General features: G+C 55.1%; 1 protein-coding gene across 7 annotated transcripts in view; it reads right to left on the reverse strand.

Annotated features, from left to right (window-relative positions):
• Positions 1 to 15,067, reverse strand: part of PSD (pleckstrin and Sec7 domain containing) — a 47,519-nt gene that overhangs the window by 14,155 nt on the left and 18,297 nt on the right. For 4 of the 7 annotated variants that reach the window (XM_071811890.1, XM_065844010.2, XM_071811892.1 and 1 more), the window contains 6 exons: positions 13,234 to 13,674; positions 4,736 to 4,936; positions 4,177 to 4,257; positions 3,618 to 3,730; positions 2,743 to 2,801; positions 2,120 to 2,209 (listed from right to left, as the gene is read on the reverse strand). In XM_071811890.1, coding sequence (XP_071667991.1) covers positions 2,120 to 2,209; positions 2,743 to 2,801; positions 3,618 to 3,730; positions 4,177 to 4,257; positions 4,736 to 4,936; positions 13,234 to 13,674 — 985 coding nt within the window. Of the gene's footprint in view, positions 1 to 2,119; positions 2,210 to 2,742; positions 2,802 to 3,617; positions 3,731 to 4,176; positions 4,258 to 4,735; positions 4,937 to 9,135; positions 9,221 to 9,698; positions 9,758 to 13,233; positions 13,675 to 15,067 lie in introns of those variants that run through there. The other 3 variants (XM_071811893.1, XM_071811895.1, XM_071811894.1) reach the window with 3 other exon arrangements.

The raw sequence follows: 15,067 nt of genomic DNA on the forward strand, positions 1-15,067 counted from the left end.
CCAGCTCTAAAGCTTGTGGAGCAGCAATCTGCACTATCTGCCCAGGCAGGCTTGGGAAGAGCCCCCAGGACCATTCTTCTGCACTGGTGGAACTGCCCAAGACCCAGCCCTGAGCTTTGGGAAGCTCCTCTGAAGCCCGTCAGCCCTTCCCCTCCCCTGCTGCCCTTAGGAAATGCGTGTGCTCCCGGAGTGCTAAAATTAGTCAGCCAGCTGTGCGGCACACTTGCACAGGAGCCTCAGTCCCCAGGCACAGCCGACAGCCAGGTCCGCTGGGGGGGCAGCATCTTACCTGGGATAGAAATGGGACCAGCACAGGATGCCACAGGGAGGGCAGCTGAAAGCAGCTGGCAGAAAGGAGAAGGTGTCTTCTCTGGCCAAGCCTGGCAAAGGCTGCCCAGGAGAGACACAGCCCCTTCAGACACCTTTCCTTGCTGTCTCCCTCCCCAGCACAGGCCAACAGTGCTTTCCCCACCTTACCCACCCTGGGATCCTGCTCCCCCTTGCACAGCAGGGGCTCCCCAAAGCAGAGCAGTGATTCATGTGAGGAGCTGCAGCCTGCCCCACATGCAGTTCTTTGCGTTGCCTTTCATTCCCCCTCCTCAGCACGGCTCCCATACAGAGGCGGCTGAAAAGCGGCAGTGGGAAGCACCGCAGCTGTAGAAGGAACAGGCCATTTTTAGCAGAGCAGCCTCCCCACTGCTGGGCTGCAGGCAGAGCTGTGCGGGGCTGGGCTGCAGCACTGCAGCCTCCCCCCACTGCCTTACACCTGATAAAGGTCTTGGCCCCAACCCATGAGAGAAAGCCTGTAGCTTTGTGGCACTTGCTCACTGCCCTATTTCCCACTGGCTGGAAACTGATGGGATAACAAGATCTTGCTTGGTTAAACTGTTGGTAATTTGGGGGGTGAAGTTTAACATGGGTGGTGCCTGAAGTGTGGGTACCCAAGAGTGGGGCATCGGAGGCTGCAAGGGGAGGCACGCTGAGGAGCCTGTGGAGCTCGGATGCTTCAAGACGCAGCAGTAGAACTGGAGGACAGGTGTTTGGGACCCTCATTTTGGATGTTTCTATTCCATTTCAGATGCTTAAAGCCTTTTCTGGAGCTGAGTTTAAAATTAGAGGAGAATTTTTTCTGAGTAACTCCTTTTACTGGTGAAGCGTGGGCTGAGAGGGAGGACAGCCCTATTGAGAGCTGTTGGTAACCTCTTAATGATGGGGTGAGCGACACAGCTAGGAATAGACCCACAGAGGCTGGAAAGGGAGTTCAGCTTTTCACCCTCAGTTGCTTTTTTTCATCAACCATCTCCCCTCGTCATGGGTCCAGCACCCTGTGGGAACCGACCTTCCACATCATGAGTATTTGCCAACTGTAGTGCTGCACTGACAGCAATGGTTTCTGCCCAGCAGATCCCATGGGAGCTAAACCTATTCCCAGGGCCGAAGACAGGCAAATGGCAACTCAGAAAACGCTCCTGAGAACAGGCAGTGCCGGAGAAGTGCAGCAGTCCAAGGCTGAAGGTGCTCACTGAACATTGCCCACCCTGGCCAAGCCCTGCTGGGAACTGGGGCAGGCAGGGAGAAGGCAGGAGTCCCCCAGTCACACCAGTGCAGTGAGTTCCCAGCTTCAGGGCTTTCGCCACCAACCCACCCTCCCCATTGCCACGCCTTGCTCATGTCATCAGAAACATTTCCTCTGACATAGGAGACAGCTCCAGTCCCAGGACGTGGCCACAGCTTTGGGCTTCAGTGCTTCAGGGAGCCAGGAAGGGCTGAGTACCGTGGGGTCAATGCCACAAAACCTCTGTCTGCAGCTGGGCAAACCAACCCTAGTCAACTGCCCCACATGTGCCCCCTTGCTGGCAATGCAAGTGCAGCAAGAGCAGTGAGGGCACCAGGACCGCAGCCAGAGCTCTGGCAGCCATCCTCCTCAGGGTACGGGACAGCCCCATGTTCCCCCCAGCAAGGCAGGAGGAAAGCTGCAGGCCAATGAACCACCATATTTCCTGTATGAGGACAGACACATTCATTGCCTCCCATGTAACCAAACATCCATGAGATCATACCCAAAGCTCTCACTTTCGCTCCTGCCCCTTGGCTGGTCAGGGAGAGTGACTGAATTTACCTTGAGCAGCTCCTTGGGGAAGTCAGTACCTCCATTGAGTCCCTCCAAGTTCCCAATGAAGTCGGAGCAGGACATTCTCTTTCCAATGTTCTGAGGGAGAGAAACATGAGGGTTACCTTCAGGCCAGGGGCCAGTGCTGGCTGGAGTGGGTCATACAGCCCCGGAACAGAACAGCAGTGGGATGATGGGCCAGCCAGGTCTAAGGGAGGTTGCTTGCAGGTGTGGTGAAGCTGCCAGCTTTGCCTAGACTCTGGGAGCCTCCTTTTTCTAAGCTGGGTGCTACCTGCTCCTGAGGGAAGCTGGTTTTGGAGTCCCACTCCCACCTTCTCTCTCCCTGCCCACTTCCCCCTTCTGTCCTCATCCCACCTCCACATCTTCCAGCTCAGTGTGTCTCCTCCAATGCCCCAATCTCCTTCACCAGCCCCTCCTCTCATTCAGCCCTTCTCCTCTCTCCTCACCAGCCATGTTAGGGGTCACCAGCCCTCATGGGCCCAGGGTCCTGTGCCTCCTATTCACATGGCTCTGTCCTTGCAAGTCCCCACTCTTCCTCCAGCACCTACGGTTCAGGGTGGTGGGGACAGACAGTGCAGAGACAGAAGGGGCCAATGGCAGCAGGAACTCACGTGTCCATGCAGATCTGTGTTCAGCAGCATCAGGGCGCAGGTGAGGGTGTGAGCTCCATCTGCAGCATAAGCACAGGACAGGAATTAGAGCCCCTAGCTTGGCCCTGAAGCTGGTGCTCCAGCCTCTCAGTGTCTCAGGCAGGGCACAGGAGCTCTGAGCCCACAAAACAGCCCTGAGCCTCCCACTCTGGGCACGTGGGGCACACAGCAGACAGCGCGGTGCTGGCAGAACGCAGGCAAGTAGGTAGGAGGCCACTGAATTAAAGCTGGTCCCAAACCTGAGCATACAAAATCCCTTCCAAGCCCGCAGCCCCCTCAGCCAGGCAGTGATGCTGCAGCTCATCCTGCAGAGCCCCCAGCATGGCAACGTGGGACCAGCACAGCCTCCTGCCAGCCAGGCAGCCCAAACCTCACTTGCCTCAGAGCCAGCCCAGAGCAGACCCAGCATGTGGACACACAGGAGAGGCGCAAAGACGTGAAACGGTACAAAGTGGGTGACTATGCCACCCTGAGTGCTGAGTACCCGAGTTTTCTCACCTGACTATTCCCTGAGCCGAGTGTTTGAGAGCTGGGGTCTATCTGGTGAGAGGGGCCTTCTCTTGCCTCTTGTGCTAATCTGCTCAAGGTCAGAATTAAGGATGGGTTGAGCCCTAATAATGCATGATCCAACCAGAGCGGGTTTAAAAAAAAAAAATTCTAAAGCACCCGCCATTTGAGAGAAATGACATCTCTGTAACTGGGGCTGTCTCCTAAGGCTTCAGTACAGGCTCTCAGCCCATTCTCTGGTTTCAGTTTGAACACCTTCACCAAGCTGACGAATGGATGGTCTTGCTTGAAACACACACACATACACACAGACACACAGAGCTGCTTACCCTCTGAAGAGATGGCGTTGGGGTTGCACTCGTAATAGCGCTGGGAAAAATGAGCCAGCACTCGCTCTCGCTCTTGTGTCTCTCCCATCAAGGCCAGTTCCTTTAGAAAGGACCTGTAGAAGCAGCAGCGTTGGTCACACATGATGCCCACCAGCAGCTTCTCCAGCCCACTCTGTGCAGAAGTGGAGCCGTGCTTTCTGGTCTGGAGACCCCTCTGTGTGACAGATGATGCTCTGCTGTCACACATGCCACCCAACCTGCTGCAGGAGTCCCCTCCAAGCCCACAGCACCATACCCTGCTGGCACATTGCAGAGACCTCCAGCCAACTGCACTGACCATATTGAGGTAAGACTAGGGGAGCCCTTTCTTGGTTGTGTGGCTGCGAGATCACTTTGGGAATCACCTCCCCTATTTAAGAGGTAAGAGGATCTCCAGGTGGAAGCGCTAGGGTGTGCCTACTTCTGCAGGTGTCTGTGTGAGTGCAGAGGGCAGGGTACATGCTGGGACCTCACTCGGGTGGTCACCACACACACACACATACACACACTCAGCTCTGACCTGAGAGCCTGGTCCAGGCTCATCCCTGTGAACACGAAGAACTTCAGATATTCCCCTGCCACCATCCTGCTGAACTCGTTGCTGAAATAGAAAAGAGGGAAGTGAGTGTGGGATCAAACAGACTGTGGGGACAACCAAAGGCACACAGGGGTGGGGTGGATTCCAGGCTAGTGAGAGCTCCCCAGGGCTATGGGAAGCATGCTGGGGACAGAGACACCTCACACTCCCACAAAACTCAGAGGGGTCACCCACAGATCCAATGGGAATACTGGGCATGTAAGAGAAACTGGAAAAGCTTGAGCTGGAAGGGCCCACAAGGGGTCAGCTAGCCATCCCCTTGCCCTGACACCTTACTGAAGAATCCAAGTGCAGTCATGGTACAAAGGTGACAAACCCTGGATGTCTCTGGGGTGTTCAGACCTTTATAGGGTTCAGACTCTCATAGGATTCCTGCCAGCTATTCCCTGCCAGACCAGTGCCCTGCAAGAGGAGCAGCTGTAGGTGCACCAGGGGTGCAGGTGGGCCCCTTGGAGAATGGGCGTTCCTTATGAATACCCACACGTACTTCTTCCCCAAATGACGGGCCACATCTGCTTTTTTAAAGCCATCCAGGTTATAGAGCCTCTTGGCCAGGCGCTTGGCGGCCTCCAGATCAGCCTTGTGCCCGTTGGAGAGGGTGTCTGTGCTGCCCAGGGCCAGCTGCTCCACGCTGTCCATCTCTGAGTCTGAGTCCAAAACCAGCTGGCTCATTGGGTGGTCACTGCAACGGAAAGGGACACTCAACATTAGCCTGCCTACAGGTCCTCTCCCCACTCTTGGGAAATGCAGATTCCTCAAACTGCTTTGGAGACCAGCTGCTCACTTGCTGGGTCTCAGGATGAACAACACTGGTTAGAGACACTTGAGGGCAGGTCAAGGAATTAAGGGAAGGTTTGGGGATGCAGCTGGAGGAGAGGTGGGGTGACAGAACAGCTGCAGTGACTGGTGACAAGGCCAAGGCATTCAAACTTGTGTCCAGACTGGATGTGGAGAGATAGGACAACTGCTTCAAAGTCCCCGAACTTGAGCCTGTGAAACTGCATTTGTGGGCTCAGGCTCTGCCAAGCTCAGTCATAGCAGAGACTTGGAGCAGAAACATGTCCATATCACATGCTGTTCTACAGATCCACACTCATTTTTTAACCTGGACAAACTCCTTGTGCTCCTCTCTTGAGCGCAGTTTCTACCTGAAAGAAGACAACTATAATTCTTTCACTCGCCTTTTCCCACCCACCCACTTCAAAGCACTTCATGCAAGAGAAAACTGAGACAGAGAGGGTGAAAACGAAGGAAACCCTCCCAGTCTCCCAGGGGGGTGTACTATCTTCTTCAGGCTGCCCATCAGCTCTCAGCCCACCATGCCTTAAATGGCCACGTTAAGAACGGCTCTTGGCTTAGCCCCCAAAGCTGACTCAGCCATGCAGAAGTTATCCCAACCAAAAAACTAGTTGAATCTAATCAACAACAAATGTTAAGCTACTCTGACCTCGCCCAAACTTTCTGGCAGTCCTCGCAATGTTCCAGTCTGATTTATTTTTAAAAGTCTCTAATTGACTTTTAAGAGGCCTGCTCTCCTGAGCCAATTACCCAGGCCAATCTCCTTGAGGCTCTGCTTCTTCCATGAAGGACGAGCCTCCTTGCTGCTCAGCACCGCCTGTCCCGGGGGAGCCCTGCACAGCACTGACAGGCTGCCCTGTGCCTCAGAGGACTCTCAGGCATCTTCTTCCCAGCACCCTGACATCCCCAGCCGGCGTGCAGTGGAGGAAGCTGCTCTGCGCTCAGACCCGTGGGCCAGACACTTCCCTGGTGAAAGCAGCTCTGATGCCCCACAAGTCCTCAGGGAGATTCACTTGGCTTGGACCAGTGCTGAGCTTGGCAGCACCGGGTGGTGACTGTGGTAAGACCTCAATGGGTGGCCCAGGGCAGACTTGTGCCCATTTTGCCCCAGCTCTCCCCAGGGAGTCTGTCCATCACCACATGTCACCCTCGTGGGAACAGCAAACCTCTCCTCCTCCCAAAACAGAGTGGCTGTATCCAAAGGTGCCGCTAGCATGCACCTTGATGCCCACTGCCCTCCAGCTATGTTCAGGAGTGCTGGCTGGCAGGGCCAAAGCCACCCTGGGGGAGGCTTGGTGCTGCTGGGCCAGTGCTGGGCATGTCTCAGCCCCGCTTCAGCTCCTCGTGCAGCTGCAGCCACTATGCCCTCAGTCAAGGACAGGGCTCACAGGCTCTTTGCTTCCCAGCAGCAGAGGAGATTAATCCATCCCAGCAACTGGCACCGGCCAGCCATGGGCTGTGATGTCTGTATTTGCCTCTAAAGCTGAGAAGCTGCAATCACAGGGGCATGGGCACTGTCTCCTCCCCAGTCCAGCAGCTCCAAGGATGCTTCTCCAGCCACAGGCTGAGCTACAAAACCCAAGGCCACCCCCACCCCTACTCCCCATGGCCCAGCTGCCCCTCCAGAGCAAGTGGCTGTTCAGTAGCTCTCTGAAGACCTTTTCATTTTTTCTCATCCATCATCAGTGAAAACTCCTGATACCCTTCTGGACCTTGCCCGTCCTCCCTAAGAAATTGTCCTCTTCACACAGCCAGTTCTTGGTGCCTCTGGGGGAAAAGCTAGAGCTGAGTCTCCCCCATGACCTCTCTTCCCAAGCTGTGTTCCTCAGCTTTCCTACCTAGTGCTGAGCATTTAGGCATGGGGCCATCTTCAAAACCTCTCTGTCCTTCAATATCTGTATCTTCCTGCAGGTTTCCAACCTGTGCCTGCAGTTCTTGCATTGTTACTTGCAATAGGCATGCAGGGATCACAGCCTGGGTCTTAAAGCAACTGTACCAGTGTGATCTGCTGTCCTCTCCCTCACCAAGTCCCCGTTCTGACACTGAGCTTTACATCAGTGAAGCATAACCTTGCACTAGCTTGTGCAAGTGACCCCAGCCATGCCATGAAACAGGTTTTCTTCCAACACTCCAGCCACTCATACTGTTAAATAAGCACTATTAGCCTCAATATGCTGGGAGCATCCTGTTCATGGCACTGTCTGTCACCACTCAAAGCCTCAGCTCTCTTGGAGAACGTGCAGCTTAAAGAGAGAAAACCAAGTGCCCAGTCTTCAAGCAAATGGAGAACAGAACAAGGAGATGTGTCCATGTCTGAGGCAACTGAGGTGATGTTAATTTTCTTGCCAATGAGCTAATGTCTCAGGGTAGGGTTTTTTTTAGTGTACTTTCTAAAGTGACATTTCAGTTTGGCTTGAAGAAACAGTGAGATAATATTTTCTACATTAGATACATTTTCAACCCAAGAACTGTCCCGCACTTAAGGAACAAAGATCAAATTTGGTATTGTGCGAGCATTCTCAGTGTGCTTGAAGTGAGTCATCCCCTAGCGTGCCCAGCGCTACCTCATCCCTCTCTGTGCTGCCTGCCTAGGACAGCCCCTGCTTCCCACCATGTCACCAGGCACGCTGGGCCCCTGCCACCTCGGAGGTGTTCGTTGGAGAGCCTGGGTCCCCAGCATCTGTGTCAGAAGCAGCGAGGCACTTCTGGGGACCTTTGTGAGGAAGGCACATGACCCATGGGTTGCACTGTGAGGGAGGCTCTTTCCCAACCACTTCCCAGCACAGCTCAGTGCAAGGATGGGATTGTGTTCCCAGCCCTGGGGAGCAGCTGCGGGACCATGGTGTTGCTCAGGGCCAGTGCACCACAGAAACTCCTTCTTCAGGGCCAGATACTTCTCCAGGGTCCAAATGTTCCTTCTCAGGGTCAAGTACTCCTTTCCTGGAGGCAGATCCTCATTTCACCCCAATATTCCTTCTCTGGCCAACTGCCTGCAGTCCAGCAGAAGAGACCACAGCTCCTTCCCTGGCTGCAATGCGGCATGTCACTGCAGGAGCACCAATGTACTCTCCACCCTGCCACCACAAACTGGGCATGCTTGGCACCATGTTCTCTCCATGGCTGTCAGCAATCAGGAGCAAATTTCCTATGGATGTGGGGCAGTAGTAAGTCACTATCTCAGCAAAGCCTGTTCCAGAGGGCTGACCTCCAGCTCCTGGCTGCCAACAGGGATGTATCTGCATGGTAGGCTGGGTGGCTATTGGTTACAGCTGGGGGCGCTCAGCTGAGCTCCTGGTTTGTCCAGGTCCTGTCTGACACATTTACAGGTGGACACCTTCTGTAAGAAACTCAAAACCTCCAACCACAATCCAAGTGCCACTTGCTTCCCACAGGAGGCTGTTTTGCATCCTGCAACATGAAGGGACAGTGCAGGGAGCCTGGTCCGAGTGTGTGAGGAGCACGTGCCTGGGGGAGAGCAGCACTCTGCACTCAATTCCCAATGCCCCACACACATGGCTAGATGCCTGATGCCTCTGCCAAGCAAGCCCAGCCTGCCTAATATTGCTGCTAAGAATGTACCAGACCGGATCTTTGGCTGAGCTAAATAAACGCAGTTCCCTCCATTGGTCTCAGTGGAGTGACTTTGATTTATGACAGCCAGGATCTGGGCTGGTTCATTCCTCGCAGAATTCAAGTTAGGGCTGGGAGGACACTTGAAGGTCAGCTCGGCCAGCCTCCAATCACAGGCAGGGCTGGTCCTGCTTTCTGGCAGCTCTGGAGTCTAATGTGGTCCTCAAATCACCCAGCCACAGCAGCACTTGTCAGCATTACTGCTGCCAGATCCAGGTAGGACCAAACTTTGGGCAGCTGTGCTCCTCCTCAGTCCTGTTTCTCTGCAGACTTCCAGAGCCTCCCCTTCAGCACTAGCTCTCTCTGTAGATGCCTGCCTGTTCTCCATCACCCCATCCCAGCAGCCCCTCTTCTGCGGAATACAACCACTCCTGCAGAGGACAGGTGCTAACTCTGCAATTCCACCAAACAATTTCTGGAGCCACCTGAAAGTCTTAAAATCTGATTACTCACCTACTGGGTGGAGGGTTGTCTTTTCCTTCAGAGACACAGATGCCATGGGGTAGTGCAGGGAAACCTGGGTCTCTCAGATCCTTGGGCAAAGCCCAGCCTGTGGGCTTTGGGTCAGACCCAGGGGCTGGAATTAACACCTGACATGACTGCCTGCACCCCATGGGGATGTGTTGTGCCTGAGCCTAGCCAGCCCTGGGACCCTGCCACGCTTCCCCCATCTTCCATGCCGTGGTGCGCCTGCCCAACCCCCAGCATTGTGACCGCATCCTGTGCCCTAGCTCCTGCTGCCCTTCATGGCTCAACATAGAAATGCTTGGGAGGAATTCCCCCCTCCCAAGGCTTGTGCCCCATCTCTTGCCATGCCAGTGCTTGTGGGGACACCTCTTAATCCTGCAACCCAGTCTAGTCCCCCTCCTGTGCTCCCATCCCACACCATCCCTCCCTTCCCCTATCTCCATCCTTTCCTCATTGCCCTCCTTCGTCTGCTCAGCCCTCCCACATCACACCCCAAATCCACCCCACTGGGCCCGAAACTGTGTACAGCCCTCAGGGCATCATCTCACCAGTTCGCCCAGTGCCAACTGGGAGCTCAGGCCAGCTGACAGACCTGCGCTGGCCTCGAGAAGCAGGGACGGGAGGGGGCACCGGCTCACCGACTGCTGCCGTAACAAAAGGGACCTTATAAAGAAACACAGCGGAGCTTATTGGCAGGGCCCCGGCGCTCCAGCACACGCCAGTAGCCGCGGTCTGGCCGGGGAGAAGGCTGGGCTCCCGGCGCATCCCCCGCCCGGGCGGTGCGGCCCCGCGGGCTCCCCGCTCCTCCCACGCAGCCGCAGCTCCGCGGTGGAGCTCTCCCTCTAGCGAGGCTGCGGCCGCGCTGCCACTGCTGCTATCCGACCCTTTCCACCAGCACTTCGCAGACCCCCCCGCTTTGCTGCTGCTTCTCCCGCCTGCCCTTCTTTCTGTCCCACCTCAGGCGACGCCCCTGATTCATGTCGCGGCAGAGCGTGCCTCGCTCACCTCTCGCGGGGGTGGCACGGCGAGCAAGTCACGGCCTCTCCTTCCACTGGCACTGCTCAGGGACCAGCGCAGCTGTGCCTGCCACCAAGGCTTGCTCTGAAGGAGTGGGACAGCAAGGGAAGCTGGGTGGCTGGATTGTGGGGACGCTTGCACCACATCTGGCCCTGGCCAGCCCCACCAGCCCCAGAGGGACTCCGCCAGCCCTGAAGGGCTCTGACCCCATGCACGCTCTGCGGGTGACCCTCACAGCCCTGTGGACAGACTACTTTAACTGCAGCCCTCTGCCCAGTGAGAGCTGGGGACTTCACACCTTCACCTCCCACCCAAATGAGGTAATAACTTTCTCACTCACTGGGGATGCCACAATGCTGTGTTCTGGTCTGGACGGGTGGAGAGGGGGGTCCCACACTGGGACCCTTGCCATTCAGCCACTGCTCCCTCCCTTATAGCCAAGGCCACTGGAGGAGGCGGAGGCATCCCAGTGCCCAAGGAGGCCTTGGCAGGTCTGCACTTAGGCACACTCCCCATGCACAAGGTCAAGATAAAAGCGTGGTCTCAGACAATCACGTGCTGAGGGACACCAGAGCCTTGGTGTGAGCTGTGAGGCTACGAGAACCAAGGCCACCAGCTGTGGGGGACACCAATTTGGGTGCTCCTGCCACTGAGAAAGATAGAAGATCACAGGCTGCAGGGCCATCCAGACCCAAACCATTGTAACAAATAACATCAAAGGTTTCAGGGGCACAAGAGGGACAGCCACAGGGCAGCACACACAGGTCTAGACCCGCTGGTGTTCACCACCAGTCACTCCTCGTGCCAAAGCCCTGCAGCTCGAGGTCACCTCTGCCAACCTTGATGCCAACAGCCAGCGTAAAGCACAACCTCGAACACAGAGCCTCCCTGCCTGAGGTCCCCAGTCCATCTGAGCTGGTGGCAGTTGGTCTGTACTGCTTGTGACCATAGCTGGTGGCAAATCCTCTGCTCTGGCCATGCTGGCACAGGTGATGTTGCATTATGATGGCTGCAGAGGTTTCCGAGCAACTTTCCCCAGTAATTTCCATTAAAGACCTCTTAATGGGAGCATCACAAGGACACTCCTCACTTAAGCAGATCAGCCCTGCCAGGTACCAGGAGCTGCTGACCTCAGCTCATGGGAACCTTTGAGCAACCAGCTGAGACAGTTCTTCAAACTACTTGTGAAGCTTCAGGTACCCAGACCAGGGAGTGCAGTGAGGGCTGCCGCTGGGTTTCCCTGCCACCAAAGCAGAGGTGCTGCTGCTAGTGAGGGCTGGGAGAGGAGAAGGCAAGAGGCTCAACAAAGGTGGGCTCAGCAAAGATCCAGGGCAGTTTGAAGAGGACACATCACCCCCCCATGGCCTGTGCCGCAGCACAGTGGTGCTCTGAAACATGAGCTAGGAGGGGAGCACAGTGCTGCTATGTCCTCGGCACTGCTGGCATGCTCTGCACTCCACTGACTATCAACCAGGGAGGAAAAAACCTCTGATAAGCCACGTTATTGCTGTTCCAGCTGCCAGCTGTGTCTCTGCACCCTTACACCTCCCTGTGCCCCTGCGGCAGTGTTGCTGTGTACTATGGCACCCTGTGGACAGTAAGTCAAACACTGTCCTCTCAGCTTCTCCAGGGTGCCCTGTTTTGGTCCCTTGCCTTGACAGAGGAAGAAGCAGCCAATTCTTCCTGAATAAAGGAAGGCATGGCTGGATACTCCCACCCTTCACTACCTCGTGCCTCTTGGACTTCACCAGTTCTACTGCACAAACCTTGCCTGGTCTCTGTGCCACCATGTCCCTGGCTTCAGTGTCCCAAAGAAAGGGAAGGCCTAACTCGGTGTCTCTATGCCCCAGAATCACAGATGCAATACCCTACTCTCCTCTCTTGACTGCAGACACCAGAGAAGATACAGAGCTCGGATCCCCACCTGAACACTCCAAGCTGAACCTACGAGGATGGTACAGGTTGCAATCAGAAGTGACACAGGTTTAGTCTAGAAAAGGCCAAACCCAAAACATTTTGGTATGGAAAAGACCAAAGCCTAGAAAGCAGGTGAGGGGTTCAGGAGGCTCTGGTACTGCACAGGAAGTCACTGGGCAGGGAGACCTTGCAGGGAGGCAATGCAAACAGGAAGGTCAGCACTGCCATGACTAAGACACCAATTTCTCCAAGAGCCACCAGCTCTGCAGCTGAACCACTGGGCCAGACCTGACCTCCAGACCAGACATGACCACTCTCCAGATGAGCATACCCTGGAAAAGTGAAAAGATGTGGCCTGCCAACCTGCCACATCACAAGTGCCTCAGCCCAAGTCCTTGATGGAAAGGGGAGGAGTGCAGGACGGTAGTGTCTCAGCCTGGACATGGTCTCATCTAGGGACAGGCTGGAAGTGGTGGGGCTGAGCTCCCCCAGCCCTCTCCACCAGAGATCTCCCCAGGCATGGGGCAGCCATCCTGAGCCTATGTCCAGGCAGGCTTGGAGCAATGTACAGAGAGCCTCTGGTGGGCTGTGGTCATCTCTGCCCTCCATCTCCCAGCAAGGCCGAAGAGCTTCAGGAGGCCAGGACAATAGGTACAAAACCATGGGACTCCTGCCCTTCAAGAAACAGGAGGCTGCTATTCAGATGGCGAGGGACGCAGCAGTATCAGGAAGTCTTGGCCTCCAGGAGCAAAAGGTCGTGGAATTTCTACTGGTACTTGACTTCTGGCTGGCCTCTCCCCACAGCCACCGTAGATGCTAGACTCTCCTGCAATGGGAACCACCACGGGACTGAAATCCTGGGACTCTCTGCTTGCTAGGTTGGAGGAAACCTCACAGTGCCCCAGCACCAACAAAGCTGGCAGAGATTAAAAAGGAGATGTGCCCCCACTGACACACCTACCACAAAACCATGGTGATCACTGGCCTGATCAGCCACTTCACAGAAAATATGTCACACCCAGGCCTGACCCTCCCCCTGTTCCCCAGGAACATAAATTAGGCTCTGGCTGCAAAATACACCACACAGGGTTGGACTCCACATCGAGCTGTGGTGGCCCAGCTGGACAGCAAGCAACTTTGGTCACTCACCTCATGTTGGAGGCCAAGGGAGTACCAAAGCTGTCGTCTGAGCGGCAAGGGCTGTGCCAAGCACACTTCCTTCGTCTTCCCTGCTCCTCCTCCCTCTCTGTCCAGGGGGCATCTGTGGCTGAACTGGTCCCAGAGTCAGGCTCCAAGTGAGCCAGAGGAGCAAAGTTCTCCTCGATCAGCTTGGCGCTGTCTCGGATCTGTCCCTGTATTTCTGGAGTGAGGGTTGGGAGGTCAAAGGTGAAAAAGGTCCCGTGGGTGTGGGCTGGGGAGGAGAGGATGTCAATGGAGTCCAGGCTGGTGTAAGATGTGCCTTTGGCTCGATGGGACTCCATGATGTTCTCAAAATGCTTGCTGAAAGAGTCCATGCCATCCTTAGAGAGGCTGTGCCCTAGGAAGGGCACTGGAGACTTGAGCATACCCTGTGTGTCTCGGTCCATGATCCTAGAGGGAAAGAAGGTGAGAAGAACTGGTCACTGAGGAGCAAGGGATCCAAGTCCCAAAACAAAAGCCCAGGCGCTGCTCCAGAAGGAAACTGGGGAGGGCAGAATCTCCTTCGAACATCTGTAGACCTCCAAGGAAACGCCTCCCCTGCCCAAGACATCATGGGAAGAGGGACTGCACTGGCCTCCCTCCAGACATATGCTTCTCCTTTAATGCGCCACAGACTTTTGTTCCTTTAGTGGCTCATCCTCATAAGAAGCTTATGAGATGGCTACTGCTCCCAGTCACTTGAGCTTAGATCCAATAAAGGACTCAAGAACCAGAAGCAGGATGTGGTTCAGCTCCATTTCCAACCAAATCTGGAAGTGGCTGAATTTTCCATGAGCCTTCAGAGTTCCCGACACCCAGAATGCTTCTCCTGAAGCTGTTCAGGACAGCACGACACCATGAATGCAGCACCATGGATGCTGAGCATCATGCTCAGAGCATGACCAACACTTGTCTGCAAGGTCTGCTGGCTGGTCCCAGGAGACATCTGGGATCCAGCACAATGCGATGCTGAGCCCCAGGTTTCCCCAAGCAGTACAGAGTGAGCTCCACACCCAGCACTGAGCTCAGGGACCTGACCTGGTGCATGTCCTAGAGGCCAGGCTTGGTCCTGGCTCATCATCTTGTCAGGGATCAGCCATGCAGAAAGGCCCAGCCTGTCTCCAATGCAGGTCTTCAACATAGGAGTTTCTAAACCCTGAAGCCCTGAGTGTTTTGACCTGTAAATGAGGTGAAGTACAGCCTGCCCATCCTTCTGAGCAAGTGACAATAGGGACATTTCAAATGCAGGGAACATCAATGCTTCAGCCATACAAGCATAAACAGAGCCCTAAAATTCTACTCTACTCATAAGCTGCTATCATTTTATTAAAGCAGCAGAAAAGCACTTGTTATGCCACTCTCTCCTCTGATTAAGGGAGAGGAACTGATCCAGCTTGTCATAACATTTGTTATGAACAAACAGCTTCATACAGAGGGCTCAGAAAATGCATTGATGTTACAAGCACCAAATGATCTTCATTCATTAGCCTTCACATATCGCTCAAAAATCATGCCCTGATTACTTCAGCAGGCTGAGAGTTGGCAGCCTGATTCCCTCAGATCACAGCTGGCTTCAAGGACAGCGTGGCTAAGCTGGGCACAGGTAAGTGAGGCAGGACCGAGGCTGCTCTCACCACCCATTAGCGCGTCCCTGGCTGTGCAGCACCACTTGGCGCTCTTACCATTCCCATAGGAGCACTAGGAGCAGCCACCTCTGGGGTAGCTTTCTGGTGAGGACAAGGCAGAAGAGACCTCTTTAACATCTGCACATGAGCTTTACAGATGCAAATGTGCATTCACTATC

Source organism: Patagioenas fasciata, chromosome 8 (genome assembly GCF_037038585.1).
Source record: "Patagioenas fasciata isolate bPatFas1 chromosome 8, bPatFas1.hap1, whole genome shotgun sequence".
Lineage (NCBI taxonomy): Eukaryota > Metazoa > Chordata > Aves > Columbiformes > Columbidae > Patagioenas > Patagioenas fasciata.